At 40.2% G+C, this 19,404-nt stretch overlaps 1 protein-coding gene across 3 annotated transcripts in view; it reads left to right on the plus strand.

Moving 5' to 3' along the window:
* The window catches only part of MBOAT1 (membrane bound O-acyltransferase domain containing 1), a 55,284-nt gene extending 38,418 nt beyond the window's left edge, over positions 1 to 16,866 (plus strand). For 2 of the 3 annotated variants that reach the window (XM_035549663.2, XM_035549664.2), the window contains 8 exons: positions 616 to 670; positions 3,399 to 3,582; positions 5,256 to 5,448; positions 8,415 to 8,518; positions 11,478 to 11,542; positions 12,922 to 13,054; positions 14,261 to 14,412; positions 16,480 to 16,866. In XM_035549663.2, coding sequence (XP_035405556.1) covers positions 616 to 670; positions 3,399 to 3,582; positions 5,256 to 5,448; positions 8,415 to 8,518; positions 11,478 to 11,542; positions 12,922 to 13,054; positions 14,261 to 14,412; positions 16,480 to 16,612 — 1,019 coding nt within the window. In that variant the 3' untranslated portion in view covers positions 16,613 to 16,866. The remainder of the gene's footprint in view (positions 1 to 615; positions 671 to 3,398; positions 3,583 to 5,255; positions 5,449 to 8,414; positions 8,519 to 11,477; positions 11,543 to 12,921; positions 13,055 to 14,260; positions 14,413 to 16,479) is intronic. The other variant, XR_004779132.2, reaches the window with a different exon arrangement.
* Positions 16,867 to 19,404: the final 2,538 nt, after the last annotated feature.

Consider the following 19,404-nt stretch of genomic DNA (forward strand, 5'->3'; position numbering starts at 1 on the left):
GGGCAGTGACTCTGTGCTCTGCCTCTGGCCCCAAAAGTCACATGAACTCAACAGGAGGTTGCCCTTCCAGACTGGACCTTGTAAAATTGCAGATTATTACTGATACGTGTGTTTTGGTTTGCTCCAGCAGCAGGCAGCCAGGCTGCTAGTTCACACTAGTGAAGCTTCTGTTTCTTGAGAGCCCATTTCTCTTCCACTGATCCTCCTGCTGTGAAATGCTCCATTTCTCACCAAGGAGCCAGCAGGAGGCTGGAGCTTAAATGAGGCAGCAGCTTCTGGGAACAGAGGTTTTTCCAGCACCAGACCGTTAGCAGAGGCTGCTGGGGGTTGCCAGTTGGTGCCATTGCGAGTTGCATTGTGTGTGTGGGAATACTACGACTACTCCTCCTGAAAGCCGAGAAAGGGGGAGATGAGGTAAGGAACCAGGGTAGAGGGAACATGAATATACTTGACCTAAAAGTTGGGAATTGAGCTATCTGAAAATTGCCTGTGGCAAAGAGATATTGAAGCCTATGGCTTTAGGAACTTCCTATCCATGGGATGCAAACATAAGGCTTTGGGGGTGGCTTTCAGTGTTCAGCTTTTGAAAAGATCTAATGTGACTTTTCTGTACAGGAATAGGGAGACAAGCTGAGGAACTTACTGCTGAGCAAAATCGGCTTGCTGTAAAGTAAGAATTTAATTCACCCATTGATATATGTTTAATTTCATCTGAAGAAGTTTAGTTTTTGTTGTTTTGTTTGTTAGTTTGTTGTGTTTATTTTTCCTTTTGCAATGTCAGAGGTAACAAGTGGTCCAACCATGAAAATGTTCCCTGCTTCTTCCCAGTTCATAAAAGGATAAAAGTGTTTCCTGCTTTTTCTATTTGCTTGAGGAATTTTGTTTTTGTAATGGTACTGTTAGTGCCCTCCTTGCACAAACTTCTCTGCTCTATTCTCTATTTCTTTGGCCTAGGGCTTCTGCCTTTATCGCCCTGTGCTAGTCAATACCACACTTAAGGTCATGGCAACATCTCACTGACTTAAATGTATCCTCCATGTGCAACAAAAGTGGTCTTTGGTGAAATCAAATTCTTTATATTCTGGCTAAGGTTGTATTGTGCAGACTTTTTGTCTGTTGTCTTCATTTTACCTCTGATATTCTATTTTTCCACAATAGAATACTCTTCCTCTGCTGGCAAACTACTGCATACCAGAAGTCCATTTTTGTTTGACACATTAAGTACTGCTTTTCTTCACCAAAATTCTCAGTGAAATTTTATTTTTCCTATCTCCCTCCATAACATTAGTACTCCTAGTCCTTCAAGTTATGTGACTAATCTTCTCCTTTTTCAGGGGGAGACAGCATATTAATCACGTGTTCAAGCATCTTTTTTCCTTTCTTGTCCCTTGATACAGATGAATTATTTTTTTCAGAAGAACTAGGACTACTCTCATAACTACTTTTCACCATGAAGTGAATGTTTAGGGCCAAGGAAATTGTTTCTAAGGCAGAAGATAGAGCCCTCAGAAAATCTGCCTATGAGCTTCTAAAAGCAAGCAGAGAACAGTTTCTTGAAAAGCAAAAATCCTGTAGGGAGACTTATATAACTTTTGCTGTGGCCCATATGTTTTTGCCTGTTTTTAAAGCACACAGCAATAATGTTCAACTGCAGTGGGCCCTTGTAGCCATATGATTAATTCTAGTCAAATTCTCACCAAACAGGCTGTTTGTGTTGTTTTTCTTTTTTTTTTTTCTTTTACAGTAGATGAGCTCACAATATAGAAGTGTATGCCAATAGCTCAAGTGTTGGTGGCAGACAAATCATAACTGAGGAGTTTTAAATCCCCTTTGGTAATACAGCCTTTTGTCTTCCCTCTGTTCTTGGTCTGTTTTTGTTTCTTACTCATCCTCTGTACATTCCTTCGTGCATTGCTCATGTCTCCCCACCCACCCATGTGCACAATCTAAGCTGAAACTAATGACTTTATTTTTACTCTTATTTTTATCTTACTCTCAAAAGCCCAAATCACCATCAAAATTTTACAGGACAGAAAGATGAGCCTTACCCCAAACTGTTTGCTGCATCTTTCTGTGAAATGTTTTCACCAGACAATGTATCATTCAGACACTAGCATCTACAATGACCAGCGGAGTGAATGCAGAAAATCCTGGCTAAGCTAACTGTTTATTCAAACTAATTCCGCTTCAGAATAAAAGTAGGCAACAGCAGTTGCTTAACCGTTGCTTAATTTTTCTGCTAGAAAACATAGAAATTTATGTTTTAGTCTGAAAGAATTTTAAGTAGATTTTGGTTTATGCATGTCCATCTGTATCTTGGACAGGAGTGTCCTAAAGCACTGTGCCTCAGTTCCTGTTCTCATCTGGGGGGAGTCCTTATTTACTTTGGTGACTATTAGTACATTAATGGAGAGCACTGTGTATCTCAGTGCTGTGTATAGATATGGCTGTTTTTCTGTCACGTAAATAAAGCAAGCTTAGCACTTTAGAAACTACACTAGCAGTGAGAGGCCTGCACATCTTTCTTTTCTGTCCTACTAATCTGTTGCAATGACAGTGAATCCTCATTTTACATCTAATGGTAAAACTCCCATGGGAACTTGTGGTTTATGCGCTTGCAAAATGGAAATAGCAACCAAGATGGACTTTGACTTTCTTCAGATGTCTTTTGATTTATGCATTTTTTTCCCCATACTTCCTTTTCCTGTCCATGATGCAATACACGATTACTTCCTTTATTTGCACAGAAGGACAGAGTGCCTCTTCATTCTGTTGCTGTGTGTCTCACATCGCACTTCCCATTTTTCAGAAGGCTGAACTGTGCCGGCAGCTGCTTTGAGAAGGGTGGCTGAGAGCTCCTCTCAGGCCTGGCAGTCGGTGTCTCAAAAGCTCCCTGCCCTATAGTTTGCATAACAACACAAAGTATTGCATTGAACAGCTTGGTGAGGCTGGTATTGCTCAGCCTGTGGTCTGCCAGCCGTTACTGGTCCATGACTTACCAGGCAGGTGTCCAAAACAGCTACCAGCTTCTTGCTGTTGTTACTGCTGGCCTGGCCAAAATGTGCAAGTCAATTTGCTTGAGAGCAGATACTTAGATTTATGACTATTTTTAAACTACAATGCTTTTAGCAATCAGATTTGTTCACCTGTAGTTTGTACACTTCCACATTGCCCTTGTTCAGACTGCCATCTGCCAGACATCACTGGGATATGTGAGAGGCTGTGATTCATCTTTACCCCCAAAAAAGATATAGTAAGCTCTCATCTGGGGGGGAGGTGGTAGGAGAGAGCTGAGGACTGAAGCAGGCAGTACAACAAAAAGTGTTCACTGAAGCCTTTGCTGTGTTTAACTTTTGTTTGTTTTGTTTTGTTTTGTTGTGTGTGGATGATTTCCCTAGGACAAGACCGTCTTTACTGGAGTATTTAAGCTATCTCCTCAATTTTATGAGCATCATAGCTGGGCCTTGCAGCAATTACAAGGATTATATAGCCTTCATTGAAGGGAGGCATGTGCACATGAAACTATTAGAAGTGAACTGGAAGCAGAAGGGTTATGACAGACTTCCTGATCCTTCTCCAACTGTAAGTTTTAAACTGACAAAGATTGATTGCAAAGGGCAGGAGAGTACAGCTTTGTACAGGATTCTCATAATTAAAAATGAAGAGGAAAAGCCATTTTTGGATTATCTTGCCAGTAAATGTTAGTAGTGGTGGCTGTTGGTTTTTTTTTTTTTCCTCTGTGAAGTGGCTGCTGTTTTTATCACAGGGTCAGAGGTGAAGGGGCTGGTGTCTTCCCTTGAATTCCCCAAATGTGTTTGGCTTGCAGAATGGGTCACTGGTCAATGGGTGTCCTTTGTGCAGCAGTGGGAACATTCTGCAGGTTCTAATAACTATCAATTGCAGTTCAGCTCCAGACAGAAGAAGAAAACAGCACATCTGTCAGAAAGAAAAGTCAAATCCTGCCTGTAATGCAGAATACATTGGGAGTACAGGAATCATGACCCATCAGAAACTGTAGTGTGTCCAGGTGCTTTGCCAGAGAATTTCACTCTTTAAAATTACTTGGAGGTCATTTTTCACATACAAGGTTAAGAAGGATAAGTGCAACACCTTTGTTTTATTTTTCAATACTACGTAAGACCTTCTTATAAATTACCTTATTGTAAGACAGGATAACAGTGTGAGAACCAGATTCTTCTCTCTTGTCTTAAAGTGACACTGAATGCATAGCTTTGTGAGTGAGTGCAGTATGTCTTTTCTGAGGTTGAGTATCTGCTGCTACATATCTGATTCCTGTTTGCATACAGTTGCATTTCTACTGACTTCAGTGGTGTTACTTCTGATTTACGTTAGTATTACTGAGGTCAGAATAAGGCCCATCTTGTGTTAGATGCAAGTCTGCAGAGAATATTAAAATTTGCATTGTACCCGTTCAAAAATAATCGCACATTATTACTGAACATGGAAAAGGTATAAAAAGAGTACTTGGGATCCAAAAGTTCATTGTTGTTTCAATAACGTATTGCACTTTTACTGGTCTTCTGAGAATGCATGAGTCAATTTTTACATGGTACCCAAGTGTCAGATTTACCTTTTTAATTATGCCTGTATCAAGGAATGTTTACTCTGGATGCTTATTTGAAATGAAGCTTTTAACTACTGACATGACTGGCAATAATTTTATTATATAAAAAACTAGAGAGCAGTAATAGAAGCAAGCATGGTGTTGCAGATACCCTATATCATGGAAAGGTACACGTGTGTATGCTTTTTTGACAAGTGTTTTTTAGCAAGGCACCTGGATGGCAGCTGAACAATTGTACTGCTGCTGTACCGAATAGCGAAGCTTTTGGCTTCTAGGAGGAGCTCAGTCTTTAGTTCCAAGAGACAACAGTACATATAGGAAAGCTTTCTCCTTTCTATTTTGCTTTTGTTTGTTTGTTTCCTTTGTTTGTTTCCTTTCTCAGTTTAGGACCTCCACTAACTGCTGTAGGAGTCTGGTGAAGATCATGGCCAATTTTGACTATAAATTCTCACTTGTACTCAACTATAGTTAGTTCAGTAAACTACATTAGACATAAGGTTGGACTGTGGCCTTTTCTTCGTCACCCCTTCTAAATTATTGTCAACTTTGTCACTGCTAACTTTATTGGTTCTTGAATCACACTATTTTTGTATGCCACGAGCACTGGTATTTTTTGTTCCCTTAAACAAATGCTTCTAATGAATGTTTCACTGTCATTTGTCTTTTTTAGGGAGCAGTGATGTACAAGCTGTGTATCACACTAGTATCTCTTGTTTTATTCTTGACACTTACCAAGAACTTTCCTATGGCATATATTATTGATAATGAATTTCTTGATAAAACACCCTTCTTATCAAGACTTGGTTACCTGTACATTGTTACACAGGCAGCAAAACCAAAGTATTACTTTGCATGGACGTTAGGTAAGTCTGGCTGCATCGCTTATTTTTGTGAGTAACAAATCGGTTCATAAGTGGGGAGGGGGTTTGGGAGGGCTGAACTAGTGGGAAATAAATGAAATAAAATAGTCCCTAGACCTGTAGTTAATCCAGGAGATATACACGTTCCTGTAGGCGGTGTATGTAGACAAGTATGTTGTGATGTACAGACCTCTCTCTTGTTATGAGACATCTTTAGCACATGCATCTGTATTAGAAAGCTGTGGTTCTTGTGGAGAGCTAAAATTAGGCTTTGCCTCAGAGGCACTCTGTGGTCCTGTGCATGGGCTAGCCTTGAGCGACCAAGAGAGAGGACTGGAGAACCACAGGGCACGTGGGCAATGAAGAAGGTTATGGGAAGGACCCAAGAACCTCTGCAAGGAAAAGGAGAAGAGATAGAAGGGAGTTCATTAGAAAGAGAAGAAAAAAAAATTTGGCTTCGATATTGGAATCCAGCTAGACTGGTGGTCAGAATAATCTTTTTCTATTTTGCCTACTTCATTTTAGAAGTCACCATTCCTGTCTATGTGTGAGGAGTTAAATCCTTCTAGCCTAGGTTGAAAATTGAGTGACTGATTATTTTTTTTTTTGTGGGTAGTACAAGACTTTGCATGTAGGGAGATCCTACAGTGATATATACACCCAAAACTGAGAAGGGTGTCATTGGGATGGGATGGAAAGAACCAGGAAAATTTGTTGTGAGGCTGTAATTGAACTGCTGGGAGTAAATCAAGATGGATCAAGAAAAGAACATTGAGGACTGGCATCTGTAGGATGGGAAAGGCTTTGGGATAAAGAATTGTTTGCTCAGAAAGTGTTTTTTTTTTTTTTGAGGGACCCAATATTAATTTGTCACTTACAAGTTTACCAGTGTCATAGTTAACTAAAAGACCATTATCAAAGAGATTATCTGAGTTTGGATTTGTGACGGGAGTGAGCGAGCCTTAGGGGTTGTAAAAATATCTTACAGATGAGGGGTTTCAGGAAAAGCATGCATTGCACGCTGGTGGGTGAGGTCTCTGTTATTCGTGTTACAAATCTGGCCAACAAAACAGCAGATGTTTTATCCTTTTGCTGTTTAGCTCCCTGTGGCATAGCACAAGGCACTGTAAAAGTGCCTGCTGAAACTGCTGATAAACACTTCCTGCTCTCAGAAGAGGACAGTCATGCCATTGTGCGAGAGCCGTGCTGCTGAATTCCTCCAGATCCATGGAAAGACAGAAAATTCAGCTTCTCCCTGCAGTAGCAATAGTCACGGGAGCATAGCTGCAAGCTTGACTCAGAGCTACTGATGAAAGCAATTTGGAATTGAGCACCTGCATCCAAGGGTTTGTGCAGAGCAAAAGCAATATGCCAGAGCTGTCCAAGTCAGCAGGGCAACCTCTGGTGGACTTTGTGGAGGTTGGGGTTTTGCAACTAATTTGAGGGCTGGGCAGCTGAAATGCTTTTGTGCCCTAACCATGCTGTTCTGTAGATGTCCTTGTGTGAAGCAAAAGGCCAACAGGTCCGTGGTTTTGCTGTGCCCCTGGATTTCTGATTTCTTGCATTTGTCGAAGAAACACTAAGCAGTCCCTGCTACCCTTCGAGCAATGAGGAACAAACCTAGGAGTCCTCTGCTCTGGTGTGGCAGTCTTTTTCCAGGCACAGTCCTATGGGTCTTGCAGCTTGCTGCTGCTCTCATAGCAAGGCGCTGGCGGGCCATACAGTAAATTTTAGACAAGGTTCTTTTTTTAAATAAAAAAATACATGGAGAGATCTGAAAAATGGGAGACCTTTCTTTCCATCAGTAAAATCTAGCTCATTTAGTAAAGTGGAAGTAAATGGGAAGTTTCAGATTAGAGAAGGCTGCTTATTAATTTATTTATTTATTGCTATTGTTGTTGTTAATTAGGTTCTCTCTGTGGTGTTGTGCTTTGGGGTTTCTCCATGAAGTTGTGCCTAAATCTGTAGCACTTACAAAGCAAAATCAGTTTTCAGTCTCCGGAAATAAATTCTGACCTTTTTAGAGCTTGGCTTATTCCAGGCTTGTATTATGTAATCAATCTAGAAGGATAAGCTTTACCTACCTACCTGTATTTTGGCTTTCCTTTTTCTTCCCATCTCCTCAGTGGTGGCTGCATCTAGAGGTAATGATCCCCTCCTGTTTTCTTGGTACACAGAGAGAGGATTTCTGGCAGAGGCACATTAAAAGCATTATTTAAGATCTGGTGACTAGATGGCTCCCAAGCAAGGCTGAGAGGGGAAATAGTTGCCCACGTACCCTGAGGAAGAGCAAGAAATTCATTCAGCCTGTGGAATTTTGCTGTGCTTCATTGCAACAGCAAGTGGGAGCACAGCATGTGAAATGCCTACTGCTACCCAGGCTTTTATTTGCACATGTAGTAGTTAAGTCTGTAATTGAAGTTGCTCAATATTTGATTTGTAGAGATGGTCGGGTACTTTAGTGAGTGAACAATGGATTTAAGATAAAGGCTTTGTCTACCAAAGTATGAATAAAAGTCCTGATTAAAACAACCATGATGTAACTCTTAGTCAAAATGGTGATCATGTCTTGGAGACATTACAGCTTTTCTGAATTCTGGAAAGTGCTGGGACATCCAGATATCCTTTTGAGGAAAATACTAATTACATATTAATAAATATGGCAACTCTTTTACATCTATCTCCAATGCATGATAAGAGGAGAATAATAGGAAAAAATATTCCTGTTCTTTTTTTAATTATTATTATTTGTTCTGTCAAAGGAGTAGCTCATCTTTCCTCTTCAGCAAATGATTCTCCTGTGTTGCCGTATAGCAATGCCCCCTTACTACGAGGAAGCTTCTTTTTGAAAGAGAAGTTGCTAATTACTACAAAGATGGCTTGAATGTGTGTTCAGTGACATACAGACTTGTAAGAGAACACGGCTCTTCCAGCAGTCTGATTTGATCCATTTTGCTTTGATATCGCAGCAGATGCAGTCAACAATGCAGCTGGTTATGGATTCAGTGGAGTTGATGAGAGAGGTGCTTTCCGCTGGGACCTGTTGTCCAATTTAAATATCTGGAACATTGAGGTGAGCTAAAGGAGTGGCCACATTAGCATAATGGGCACAGAGAAATTGCCACGATAATGGGGAGATTGTTTGCTAGAAGGAAAGTAAGTCCATGCCACCAGGCTGCCTCTCTTTAATTTGAGAGGTTTTGTATTTTATCTATTGGGCAGATAAATAGCATCTGTCACACCACCTTTGTCATGCTCTGTATTCAGGTTGCATTTGTAAATAGTTTATAGAGGGCTAATAAATGATTGATCAGATGTTTAATAAATGAGCAGTCAATTACTGTGGATTGTGGCTGAGTTCAGCAGGTCAATAAATTGCTCGCAGCTATGATTCTTCACCATCTGTGGTGTATTGCATCTATCTGATTCTTGCAGTGTTCCCCTTTCATAACCCAGCTGAAATATGTGGTGGTAGTGAAAGAGGCCACCACATTGATAGGCATTGCACAAACACGTGAAAGAGTTTGGGTCTCTGCGTATGGCTGGAGTGCCTCTTGTAAATGGAAACAAGCTGGGGTGCAAGAGGTAACAGGTACAAACCAAGTAACCTGAACAAGATTGGCAGGGCCATGTAGAGCTTATGTGGTGGCTGATCTGGAGCTCCGTTCAGCAAACCACATGATTTCTCAAACCTTTGTCACACACGTTTCTTGTGACTGCAGCATGCTTTTAACATCCATTAGTCTTTTGTAAACTGTTTTTTTTTTTGTGTGTGTGTGTGTGTTTTGATGCAAGAAATGGCCAGTATAGTTATTTGTTTGCTCTGAAGAATATTCTCTGAGTGCAAGGGGGATGTAAAAATGTTTACATGTCTAAAACTGCTTTCTAAAGGCTTCTTTCCTTTAGCAATAGGAGGAACTTCCCCCTGTAATTCTGTAGTTGTGCTTTTAAAAGGAAAAGCAGATGAAAACAACAAGTTAACTGCTTTATTGCTGAATGACCTGTGATTAAGCAAGTGTGCTTCAATAGCTCTTCTCAAAAATGAAACGGTCCCTGTAATTATTAGTTGAAAAATGTTTAAAAATGCCAAAGCTGAAAGTATATACATTCTCACTTTCTCAACATCCTTTCTGTGTTTTTTTTTTTTTACCCTAATCCTTATTATACATCTCTCCTTGAGTAGTACAGAATACACATCCCAAAAATGCTTTATACTCCTGGATAGCAATAGCATGCAAGGTACTACTCAGAGATCTTGAATAAATACCTAATTCAGTTTCAGGGTGGGAAACAATTCTTGCCTAGATGGGCTAGGGCAATTCCTGTTTGAATGAGGATAGTAAAGTGTAGAGAGTGCTCTTCAGTAAAGCCAAACAAAGGAAACAGGAGCCTTTGCTCTCCTCTACCTGGTGAACTGTAGGCTCTGCAGAATTTTTTTCCTTCAGATGAGTAACAGAGATCAGGGTGGAGAAATTATTTCCAGGAGCATAAAGCAGAAGGGTCATACTGGCCTCAGAAGTCCTGCCAGGAGGGATGATGTACTGTGGCTTTCCAAATTTCCCAGTCTTATCTGAAAGAGCATCTGAGTCAGCAGGGAAAAAAAACAAAACAAAATACCAGGCCTCCATTGATTTGGTCATGTGTGCGATGAGGAGAGGCTAGAGAGGGTACAGCTTCATGTAAGCCTTGAACTGTTCCTGTATGCACCAACAACAATTCTGGGAGTTAAAGGATAAGTGTGATTGTGCAGTGCATTTTGAGCAGGATAGCCACTTCCATGTGTAAAACTGCTAAGGGTTGGGAACTTGAGTGCTAAATGTGGTTACAGTCTAATCTGGACTGTAGAGGTTGGATGAAGACAAGCATGTGTCAGGAGTTGTGAGGACATTAAAAAGACATGGGTGGCTAAATGTGTGGGGGAGGGCTTGAAGAAAACATTGGCAGCATGCATATTCTGGCAGCTGGTGACCACTTTCTCTCTTGGTAGAGTAACGGGAACTTAAAGGAGACCAAAAAAGAGTGACAATATTAGTTGGAAGAGAAATTATATTTTTCTTGGCTTCTCTTGGTGCAGTCATGCAGTAATGCAATTAAAATGTGGCAGTGCTGCATTGGGAATTGCTAATCGTTTTTAACTTTTTAAACAGAGGATACAATGCCGATCGTCAGGATTCTGTGTGAAAAGGCAAAAGTATCTGAATATTCCCCCTGGAAACTGTTGTCTTTATCCCTTCTGGTTGGTGTGCCCATGCCTTCAGCTGATAGCACAAAATAATGTAGTTTCACTGAATCAGTGGAGACCAGTTATTTATTCCTACTTGATGAGAACACCCTGGGAAGTTTCTGTCAGCAAGCAAGGAGCAAGGGGGAGTGGGAACAGGGAACTGCCAGAGAAGGAGTTGGCCAGGATTAGGGGAACTGATGCTGGACAGGATCGAGCAGTCCCCTCAAGCCGGGGGAACTGATGCTGTGAGGAGGTACAGGTAGTTTCCCCAGGGCCCTGGAGTCCACTCCAGTTTCTCAAGCTGGATAGCAAACTGAAAGTTAGTTCTAAATTTAGTCCTGAATTTATTTTTGTCCGTGTTTTTGCAATTTTCCTCCTTCCTTCTCCAAATAATAATGCACATCTTTTAGTTTTTATAACGCTTTGTTTTAATAGCATTCTAGGGAATTCCAGACTGTGTAGTGGGTGGCAAGATTTCTCTTCCAGAAATGAAGCTGTTTATGAGCTGTGGGAAGGCCAAACGTTTTAAAACAAGAAAGCTCTTCAGATTTCCTGTAATTTGAAAAATAACCAAACATTGTGTTTAATTTTACAAAACAAAGCAAGTGCCGAGCGCTGGCAGTGAGCAATCAACCTAGTTAATGTCCCTCCCAAAATATATTAGTGTAATGATGGACTGTGGCACAATCTTCACAATAGTTAGCTACTAGAATAAATATTTCCCGTGTATTATCACTTCTCTAACTTAAAATACAAGTATTATTTTAAATGTTTCAGTGCTAACGTTTCATGTGAACTTCTTTCTTAGACTGCGACAAGTTTTAAAATGTACATTGAAAACTGGAACATTCAGACAGCTGCCTGGTTAAAACGGTAAGTGGGATGAAACAGCAAGTTGCTTGTGAGACCCAAAAACTTTAGATGGCCTGAAAAAATGCTGATGGTGAGTCTTATCAATGTATAGTGTTTTGTTCTTTGTTCCCTCTCTTTAACAGTTGGTGGAACACAGTGGGTTTTGATGCTATGAAGTTTTGTTGTTGCAAGTGCTAAAATGTCCACATTTTATATATGAGCAGCAAAGCCAGAAATGAACTGTTCAGATCTTCCAAAATGAAAAATAATAGCATTTTGATGGCATTTTTTAGGCTGGTGTCTGCCTCCACTGTTTTTGCTGTAATGTTTCACGGTGCTATATGATGTTTCCCATGCGTATTACGACCGGAGGCAAGCCTCATTGTGTCACTGGGATCCATTTCAGTTAGAACTGGGGAGAAGTCTGAATCTTCAGAGCCTTGGTGTAGTCCAGTTTGGCGTTATCATAAGAAGCTTTCTACTGAGTCCCTGTTTAGGATATGGAGAAGAGACTTATTATAGCACTGAGATGATCCGATTTTAATCTCTGTCTGATAAGGCTTATGTAAATATTAGCTTAAGTCCATTTTTTTTTGATGGAACTGTCTCCTGCTACTTGTTACGCTTTTAGGCACGATTAAAGCTCAGTGTACAGTCAGTTAACGCAGTGTCTGAAGTGTAGGCACAAATATATCATGGTTATTGTGACTATTTTTCTTGTTAAATGTTATCTTACCATCTCCTATTTTTCATAATTCAAATGATGTTCCTGGTAAGAAATACATTATTATCTTTACTATTTTCTTTGGAACACAGCATCTCTGTTTAAACTCAGGTAGCCAAATAGACCTGATAATATATTCTTGAACTGGTATCATTCATTTCCATCTTTGGAGTAAGATTTTGGGCGGCAAAAATTAGCAGGAATCCCCTGCTTTGCAATAGCTAAAGGCGCTCCCTGTTGTTCCCAGCATCTCTCAGATAACAGTGCCTAAAAATACTTCTGTTCACCCATGAGGGGTGTGGTGGTGTCTGTTTGTCCTTCTACTTGCTCTTGATTTACCATCAGGGTTTTGAAGAGTAGTGTGCAATTCCAGATTAGAAATATAAACTTGAATGGGAAGTCTTCCCTGCTCTCTGCTATTCTATTTATTTGATTGCTGAGAGCAGTGGGAGTATTTGTACAGGGCACTCTTTGGATACTCGGTGCATAAAAGCTTGCTAACTCTTTCCATCTAACCTTCCATTTTATCAAAGGGAGAACACCTTATGCCCTGGACTGTAACCGAGGCAAGATGAGACCTGTAAGAAAACAGAATAAGATGTTAAAAACTGAGAGGGATTTGCAGTTTCCATTGTTCTGCTGTACTCAGCCTCTTGTTTTGTTTTCCTCTTCACAGTGTTTGCTATGACAGAGCTCCTTGGTACCCTACAGCCTTAACGTTTATCCTGTCGGCCCTGTGGCATGGTATCTATCCTGGATATTATTTTACATTTCTCACTGGAATCCTTATCACACTCGCAGCCAGAGCAGTATGTACCTTTCATTGTTCTCTTCCAAGGCCCTTTCTAGACGTTATCCAGCTATCAGCTGCAGGGACCACCCTGGCACAGTCAAGCAGGTTGTCCCTGCTGCGAGCTCTCTTTCATGCCTTTGCAGGGTTGATGTTCACTGAAATTTTGTTCTGCTTTAATGCTAATTACAAAGAACCCCCAACAGTTAAAGCCAGCACTAGTTCTCTGTGTGCTGCAATACTGCCCCTGGCTGTCAGAGAAAACATTGCTTTTGAGTGTATAGTTAGGTGGGAGTTTGGTAGTACTACCGGCTATGTCTGTGCAGTCAAATTAGCATGGTGTTCAAGGTTAAGCTTGAGATCAGACTTCTGCTAGTTCATGTTGCATGGATGCTGACTTGTAATTAGCTTTGGGTCTGCTCTTTCACAACTGTTATAGGCTGAGCGTTAGCCCAAGCTGGAATGCTGTCATGTGGATGCAACTGATGGGGTGAACTGGGCTCTGTGTCTATGGGCCTGGTCTTGGGTAGAGCCACCAAAGGCAGAACAGCTTTCATGTCTCACTGAGGCTGCATTTATCACTGGTGCAATTTATCCTTCAGGCTGAACCAGCCAGTTGGACAGGGCTGGGAAGCCCCTCTGTTCTCTTTCAGCATTTGAATGTGGATTAATAACCAGGTCTATTTGAAAGGTGAATTAAGCTAATGGTCAGTATTAGCCCCTATGGCTATAGCAAGTTGCTGAGCATACTGTTTTAACATGTGCTTTGCCTCTCATTTATGAGGATCCATTTCACGGATGTGAAGTTAAACTCAAATCTGTAGAGAACTGAGCAGGTATAAACACATACTTGTTCATATAAAGTAACTTTGTTTCACAGTTGAAAAGCAGTAATAAAAAAAAAATGGGAGGGAGGAAGATCAGATCATAACTTCCCTCCTCGAGGATATTGTCCAAGATTCCTGCATGAGAATCTGCTCTGCTGATTATGGCAGAGGAAATTGGGACACTTCTCTGTTTACCACTGATTAACTGTGGGATCTTAGATATGACGGTTAATGCACTTCTGCCTGCCTTCCTACTCTCAGTGCTTTCAAAAGAGTATGTAAACTTTTTGGTGATAATGCTGATAATAAGTGTAATACATATGCTGCAGTACGCTTGCGTGACTTTGCCTAAGAAATGAATTTATGTAACTTTCTGTTTACTTTTCCTTGACACGCAGATAAGAAGCAATTGCAGACATTACTTCCTCTCATCGGTGCCTCTCAAGATAGCCTATGACGTTGCTACCTGGGTTGTCACTCAACTAGCAGTTTGCTATACAGTTGCACCCTTTGTGATGCTGGCTGTTGAGCCCACAGTTAAGTTTTACAAGTAAGTTCTCTTCTCCTGACTATGGCACCTCAGACCAGCGTGGCTTTGTTAAATAATGCAAGCCACGCTGAAAGGCAGTTGGCATTTCGTCAGATCTGAAAGGAATTCAAACAGGATATTTGATAACGTAAGGAGTGATTTCTGTACTCCTGTAACTTAATTAGCTAGTAGTGCCAAGGTAGAGCCCTTCTCCCTTGCTTCTCAGTATTTTTGTGTTATTTAATCTGACTTTTCACATACTCGGCTTCCTTTTTCAAAGCAGTCAAGTCTCAGCCGTTAGCAGTGGTCAAGGCTGGAGAGGTTAAGAACAATGTGAGTTGACAGTAGGAAGGACTCAATGAGACAAGAACAGATTTCCAGCTGCTGACTGCACAGAGCAGAAGAGGTGACTGATCAGCAGGAGATAGGAGGGTACCAGACAGTTTATTACTTCTTGAAATCATTATGTTTTTCTTTTTGTGTGTGAATACTTCCGTAGGTCACTCAAAAATAAGTGCAAATAAGCACTGGGTTTGCAGAGTATATTGAATATACTCTAGTAAACATAGCTTGAAATAGAGAAATTCAGAAATAATTTAAAAAGGGAGACTATTCTATATGGCTTTACTTTTCTTTGATTCTACAGTGAACTGTCAGAATAACAGGTTTTGGTTAAGAAGAAAGATGATTCATTCCTCTAGAATAAAAACATTAATCTGATAGTCAAGACAGCTGCTGTCAGTAAGTCTGTTTGAAAGGTTTTTTAATTTTGACCTTTTCTTTCCTTTTTCTTAAAACATTGGACTTCAACACGGAAAACTTACCATATAGAAATGACTCCAAATCTTTCCTAGTTCTAGTAAAATGCTTTCCCAGTTACCACATTGATATCTATTTTTTCTTCTTTCAAGGCAAAAGTAGTAAAGAGCAATCAGAACAAAAAGGGAAAGAAAAGACTAAAATACTAAACTCATTTATAAATCTGCCATGTGCGTAAATTTGTTCCCTTTGTGCTACAAGAGGCCATTCCAGGTAGTAAATATAAATGTGAGATTACATTGCTAACTTTAAAACAAAAGAAACAAATATGTGTAAAGAACTTGGTATTACTATGGCAGTGTCTAAGAAGGGAGAAATGTTACTTTTACCCAAATTTTGAGCAGAGAAAATGATTTTCCACCCTTGCCCAAAGCTGGATCATCACCTTAGTATTTTTTTGCCCTAATGAATTTGAACTTAATTAACACCTTAATTAAATGCGGAGAATGTTAAGCAAGGAAATTGTAGGCCTCTGGACCAGGGCATGAACTTTCAGAGCACCACACACCTAACAGCGGTAGTAAGCACCTTGCAAAGAAATTAAGAGCTATGGTAAAAAGCATAAGTGAGACCATACAAAAGTGCATTTCCATGGTTAAGAGCTGGACCTTACTGCTCCCAAACTGGCTCCTCACCAAGTTGCCTTATGTGGCTAGTTTAAGTATTTTTGGTTTCTGTTCAGTCCTGTGTATACCAAATTATTTGAAATAAAAATATTTGATATCTAATATGATATCAAATTAAAGTGTCCCTGAGTAGTAGCCTTCAAAAACAAGATCCTTCTGTAGTTGCCATTATCTAACCTTCCTCAGATAAGAGGTGAACTTTTGGTTTATTTCAGATTTCAGCATTTGAAATGATTTTTTTCTTTTCCATTCAGTTGCTTATTATTTATTGTTTTTAACTGATACAATTTTATGTCCGAAGCTTGAAGAATTTTTCTTCAGAATGCAGCCTTGTATACTCTAACATTAAAAGAGAGATGAACTGTATTAAGTCTAGAGTTAAATTATGTGAGTTTATCCGAGCTGTCAGACTTCGGATTCTAGTGTTTGCTGATTGATTCCTTGCCTCATTAACATCCATGGCAACATTTTCATTGACGCATAGGCTGCGTGAGAATCAAGGGTTTATTTTGGTCCTTACTAGGTCATGTTCATACTTTCTGCATTCATCCCTTAGCACTAAATTCTGCATGGGCTTATTGAGGCTGTACAATTCATCTTACTACCAATAAAAATGTAATATTCTCTTTCTGCTTTTTCCCAGGTCCATGTATTTTCACATGCACATTCTAAGCATCCTGGTGTTGCTCGTGTTACCAATCAGACCTCAAGCCCGGTCCGTAAGAAAGCCTCAAAATGAGGCCATACAGAACTCTGTTAAAAGCAAAGACAAATGATATCTCCAAAATTGCCGACACTGGGAAACAAACTGTCATATTGGAAACAAAGAAGAAAAAAGGGAGCAATGGGAGTAGAAGTACAAGACAAGTGGCATTTCTATCAGTTATCTTAAAATCTTATTGGATAGGGCAGTTAAGAGCCTGAAAGACTGCATTTCAAACGACTCCAGTTAACAGAGATTTACAGGCTATGTTTACAGGCTCATGGGGCATTTTGATTTTTTTTTTAATAAATATTTTTATGAAGTGTTTTTATATATTTAAACTTTTTCACACGGAGAGGCATTTTTGCCCTTTTACAGAAATATACAATTATTAGTCAAAGAATCTGGTGATTAAAGGGACAGGAAGCAGCTAGCAAAGAGCTAGATCAGCTGCTTGATAGTTTGGTGCTGTGGGTGGCTGGCAGGAGGGTTTTTTGTATCTTGGCTGAGGAGAGAGATGGTATGAGTAGAAAGCCATAGAAAAGAGGTTGTTCAACATGCTGGTGCTGCCTTCTGCCTGCTTTCTGCGCAGGGTTTTCCCCAGCAAACCCCAGAGCAGGGACTGCAGCCTGAGCTTGGCAGCAAAGGTATTTCACCTTCCTCGGAGTCGCATCTGCTGGTATGAGGGCAAGACAAGTCCCTTGGGAATAGGTGTCTGGGAACACTGTCAACTGCCTTGGCCAAAAGCTAAAGCCAAGTAAAAGCAAAACAAAAGGGGGGAAGAAAAAACTAGTAAAAGAAGGGACGTGCACCCTGTGGTCTGTAGAGTTGTGCTTCTTTAATGACACAGTGCTCATTGCTACATCAGCCTTACTTTGCAGTTTTAGAGTGATGCAGCACTTCCATCTCAGTATGAAAATAACTGAGAAGCAATGCAGATCTAGAGTGTTAAAGATCATGGTTATGAGTTAAATCTGAAAAAGATTTGTAATGGATCAGACTTTTTGTTACTCCAAAGCATCCTGTCTTGTGAAGGTGTTACTTTCCACCAGGATAACACTAAAATGAAACCTGAACAGTAATTATCAGTCATAATAAATAATTCCGTACAAAATAAAGATTGTGATGGGCTATGAACACAAGAGTCAAAAATGAGTCCTTGTGCAATCTTGACAAGTGATTTAGCCTTTCAGTGCAAGTTTCTCTGCTTGTAAAATCCCTAGCTTACAGGGATGTTGTGAGGTTTAATTTCTAAGGACTTGTAGTGCTTTGAGATAACTTGCTGCAAAGTGCTGTGTCATTAAAAAAAATTTGTTTGTTTTAATCCACTTACCCCAGCAAAACAGACTGACGGGACACATCAACACAACTAAATAATTAAAAACAAAAAAAACTCACCCTTCTCCAGGAATGTTTTTCTCAGGATTTTGTAGCAGCAATTCTCTTGTTAAAGTATTGGTATTTTTTGATTCTGTAATTGGTGTGTGATTGAGCAAAGAATGTGCTGTTTACTGCACTCTGATTTTCATGTCAGATTAAAATTTTGCAGAATCCTAATGTTTTGAGAGGAAACAAATCAGCTAAACCAAAACAAGTTTTAAAAATGTTTGATTTTATTTTCTGTGGTGGGAAGATTTTGTCCTGTGACCACTTCATGATTTAGAGTATTGCTCATGGAAGAGTTTATTTGGTAATTTATTTTGAAGGCAAGATGGGATTAAAAGATTGATCTGAATAAACAAACTGCTCTGCGTCACTGCCTGGCATTATAAATGAAAGTCAAATGTGAAAATGGGTGAATGCCTCACAGAAAGGGAGCTGTTTAGGTCTGCTAGATTTTACGGGATAGATGTGCTTTAGATTGTGCTCCTGTTGAAATAAAGACAAGAAAACACCCACGTATGTCTGTGGAAGAAGGACCTGTCCCTAACTTGGCCTGTCTTTGTTTGTCCCTGTGTGTTTTTTTCCTCCTTGATGTACCTGAGTTGCATCTTAGGCACCTAACAATTCATTCGGAGAGCGGCTGTGAGAGCTGTGTTGCCCACTGGGGCTGTTCCCATCCCACTGGGCTAGATCAAACCTTGGCTGCTCCTTGGGTGAGAAAGGAGATTAAAAGCATTAGCAAAACTCCCTCGGATGCTGGCATATTCATATACTCCAGTCTTCAGCAAGTCTGCAGAAGGCAAACGTTTCCATCAGGTCAGCTTTTCAGCACCTGCATTGGAAAATAAATGCACTTTAAGGGGTTGCTGGTTTGTATCTGGTGCTCTGTGCCCTGTGATCTGTATGTACGGTGCTCGTGCCCTGGCCTGCAATCTCTCCTGAACTGAGTGTGTAGGGGAGGCCAGGCATTGCCAGTGGAGCATCTTCTGCAGGGTTTCATGAGAGATGAAGTGGCTAACTTGAATGCCATCTACTTGTGCTGCAGGTTTCAGCTTCTACAGTGTGATGAAGTCAGGGTTAGGGAGCAAACTCTTATTCTCCCATGAGTTTGTGTTCTCAGTCTGCAACTGCCTGAAAACAGGAGCCCTGGGCTTCAAGGAGAACTGTTAGTGTGGGTTTTATGCAATATGCTAAATGAATTAAAATTGAGTCTTTTTTTTTTTTTTGAGACATTACATCTCAAGGAAACTTGCTAGTTGGGCTAATCTTAAAGCTGAAAGAAAAGAAATCTAAAATCTTTGCTGTACTTTGTTACTGTAGATTAGGCAGCTTATGTAGACAAGTCTGTCTTGCAATAGTAATACTGGATTTAAATTACTATGAAATATTCATTTGAAAAAAAAAGTCTATTAGCTTTGGAACTGTCTTTCTAAATCCATTGCACTGAGTCTCCCTGTCCTTGTCATCTCTCAGGGGGAGAAA

The sequence above is a fragment of the Cygnus atratus genome, chromosome 2, assembly GCF_013377495.2.
Source record: "Cygnus atratus isolate AKBS03 ecotype Queensland, Australia chromosome 2, CAtr_DNAZoo_HiC_assembly, whole genome shotgun sequence".
Lineage (NCBI taxonomy): Eukaryota > Metazoa > Chordata > Aves > Anseriformes > Anatidae > Cygnus > Cygnus atratus.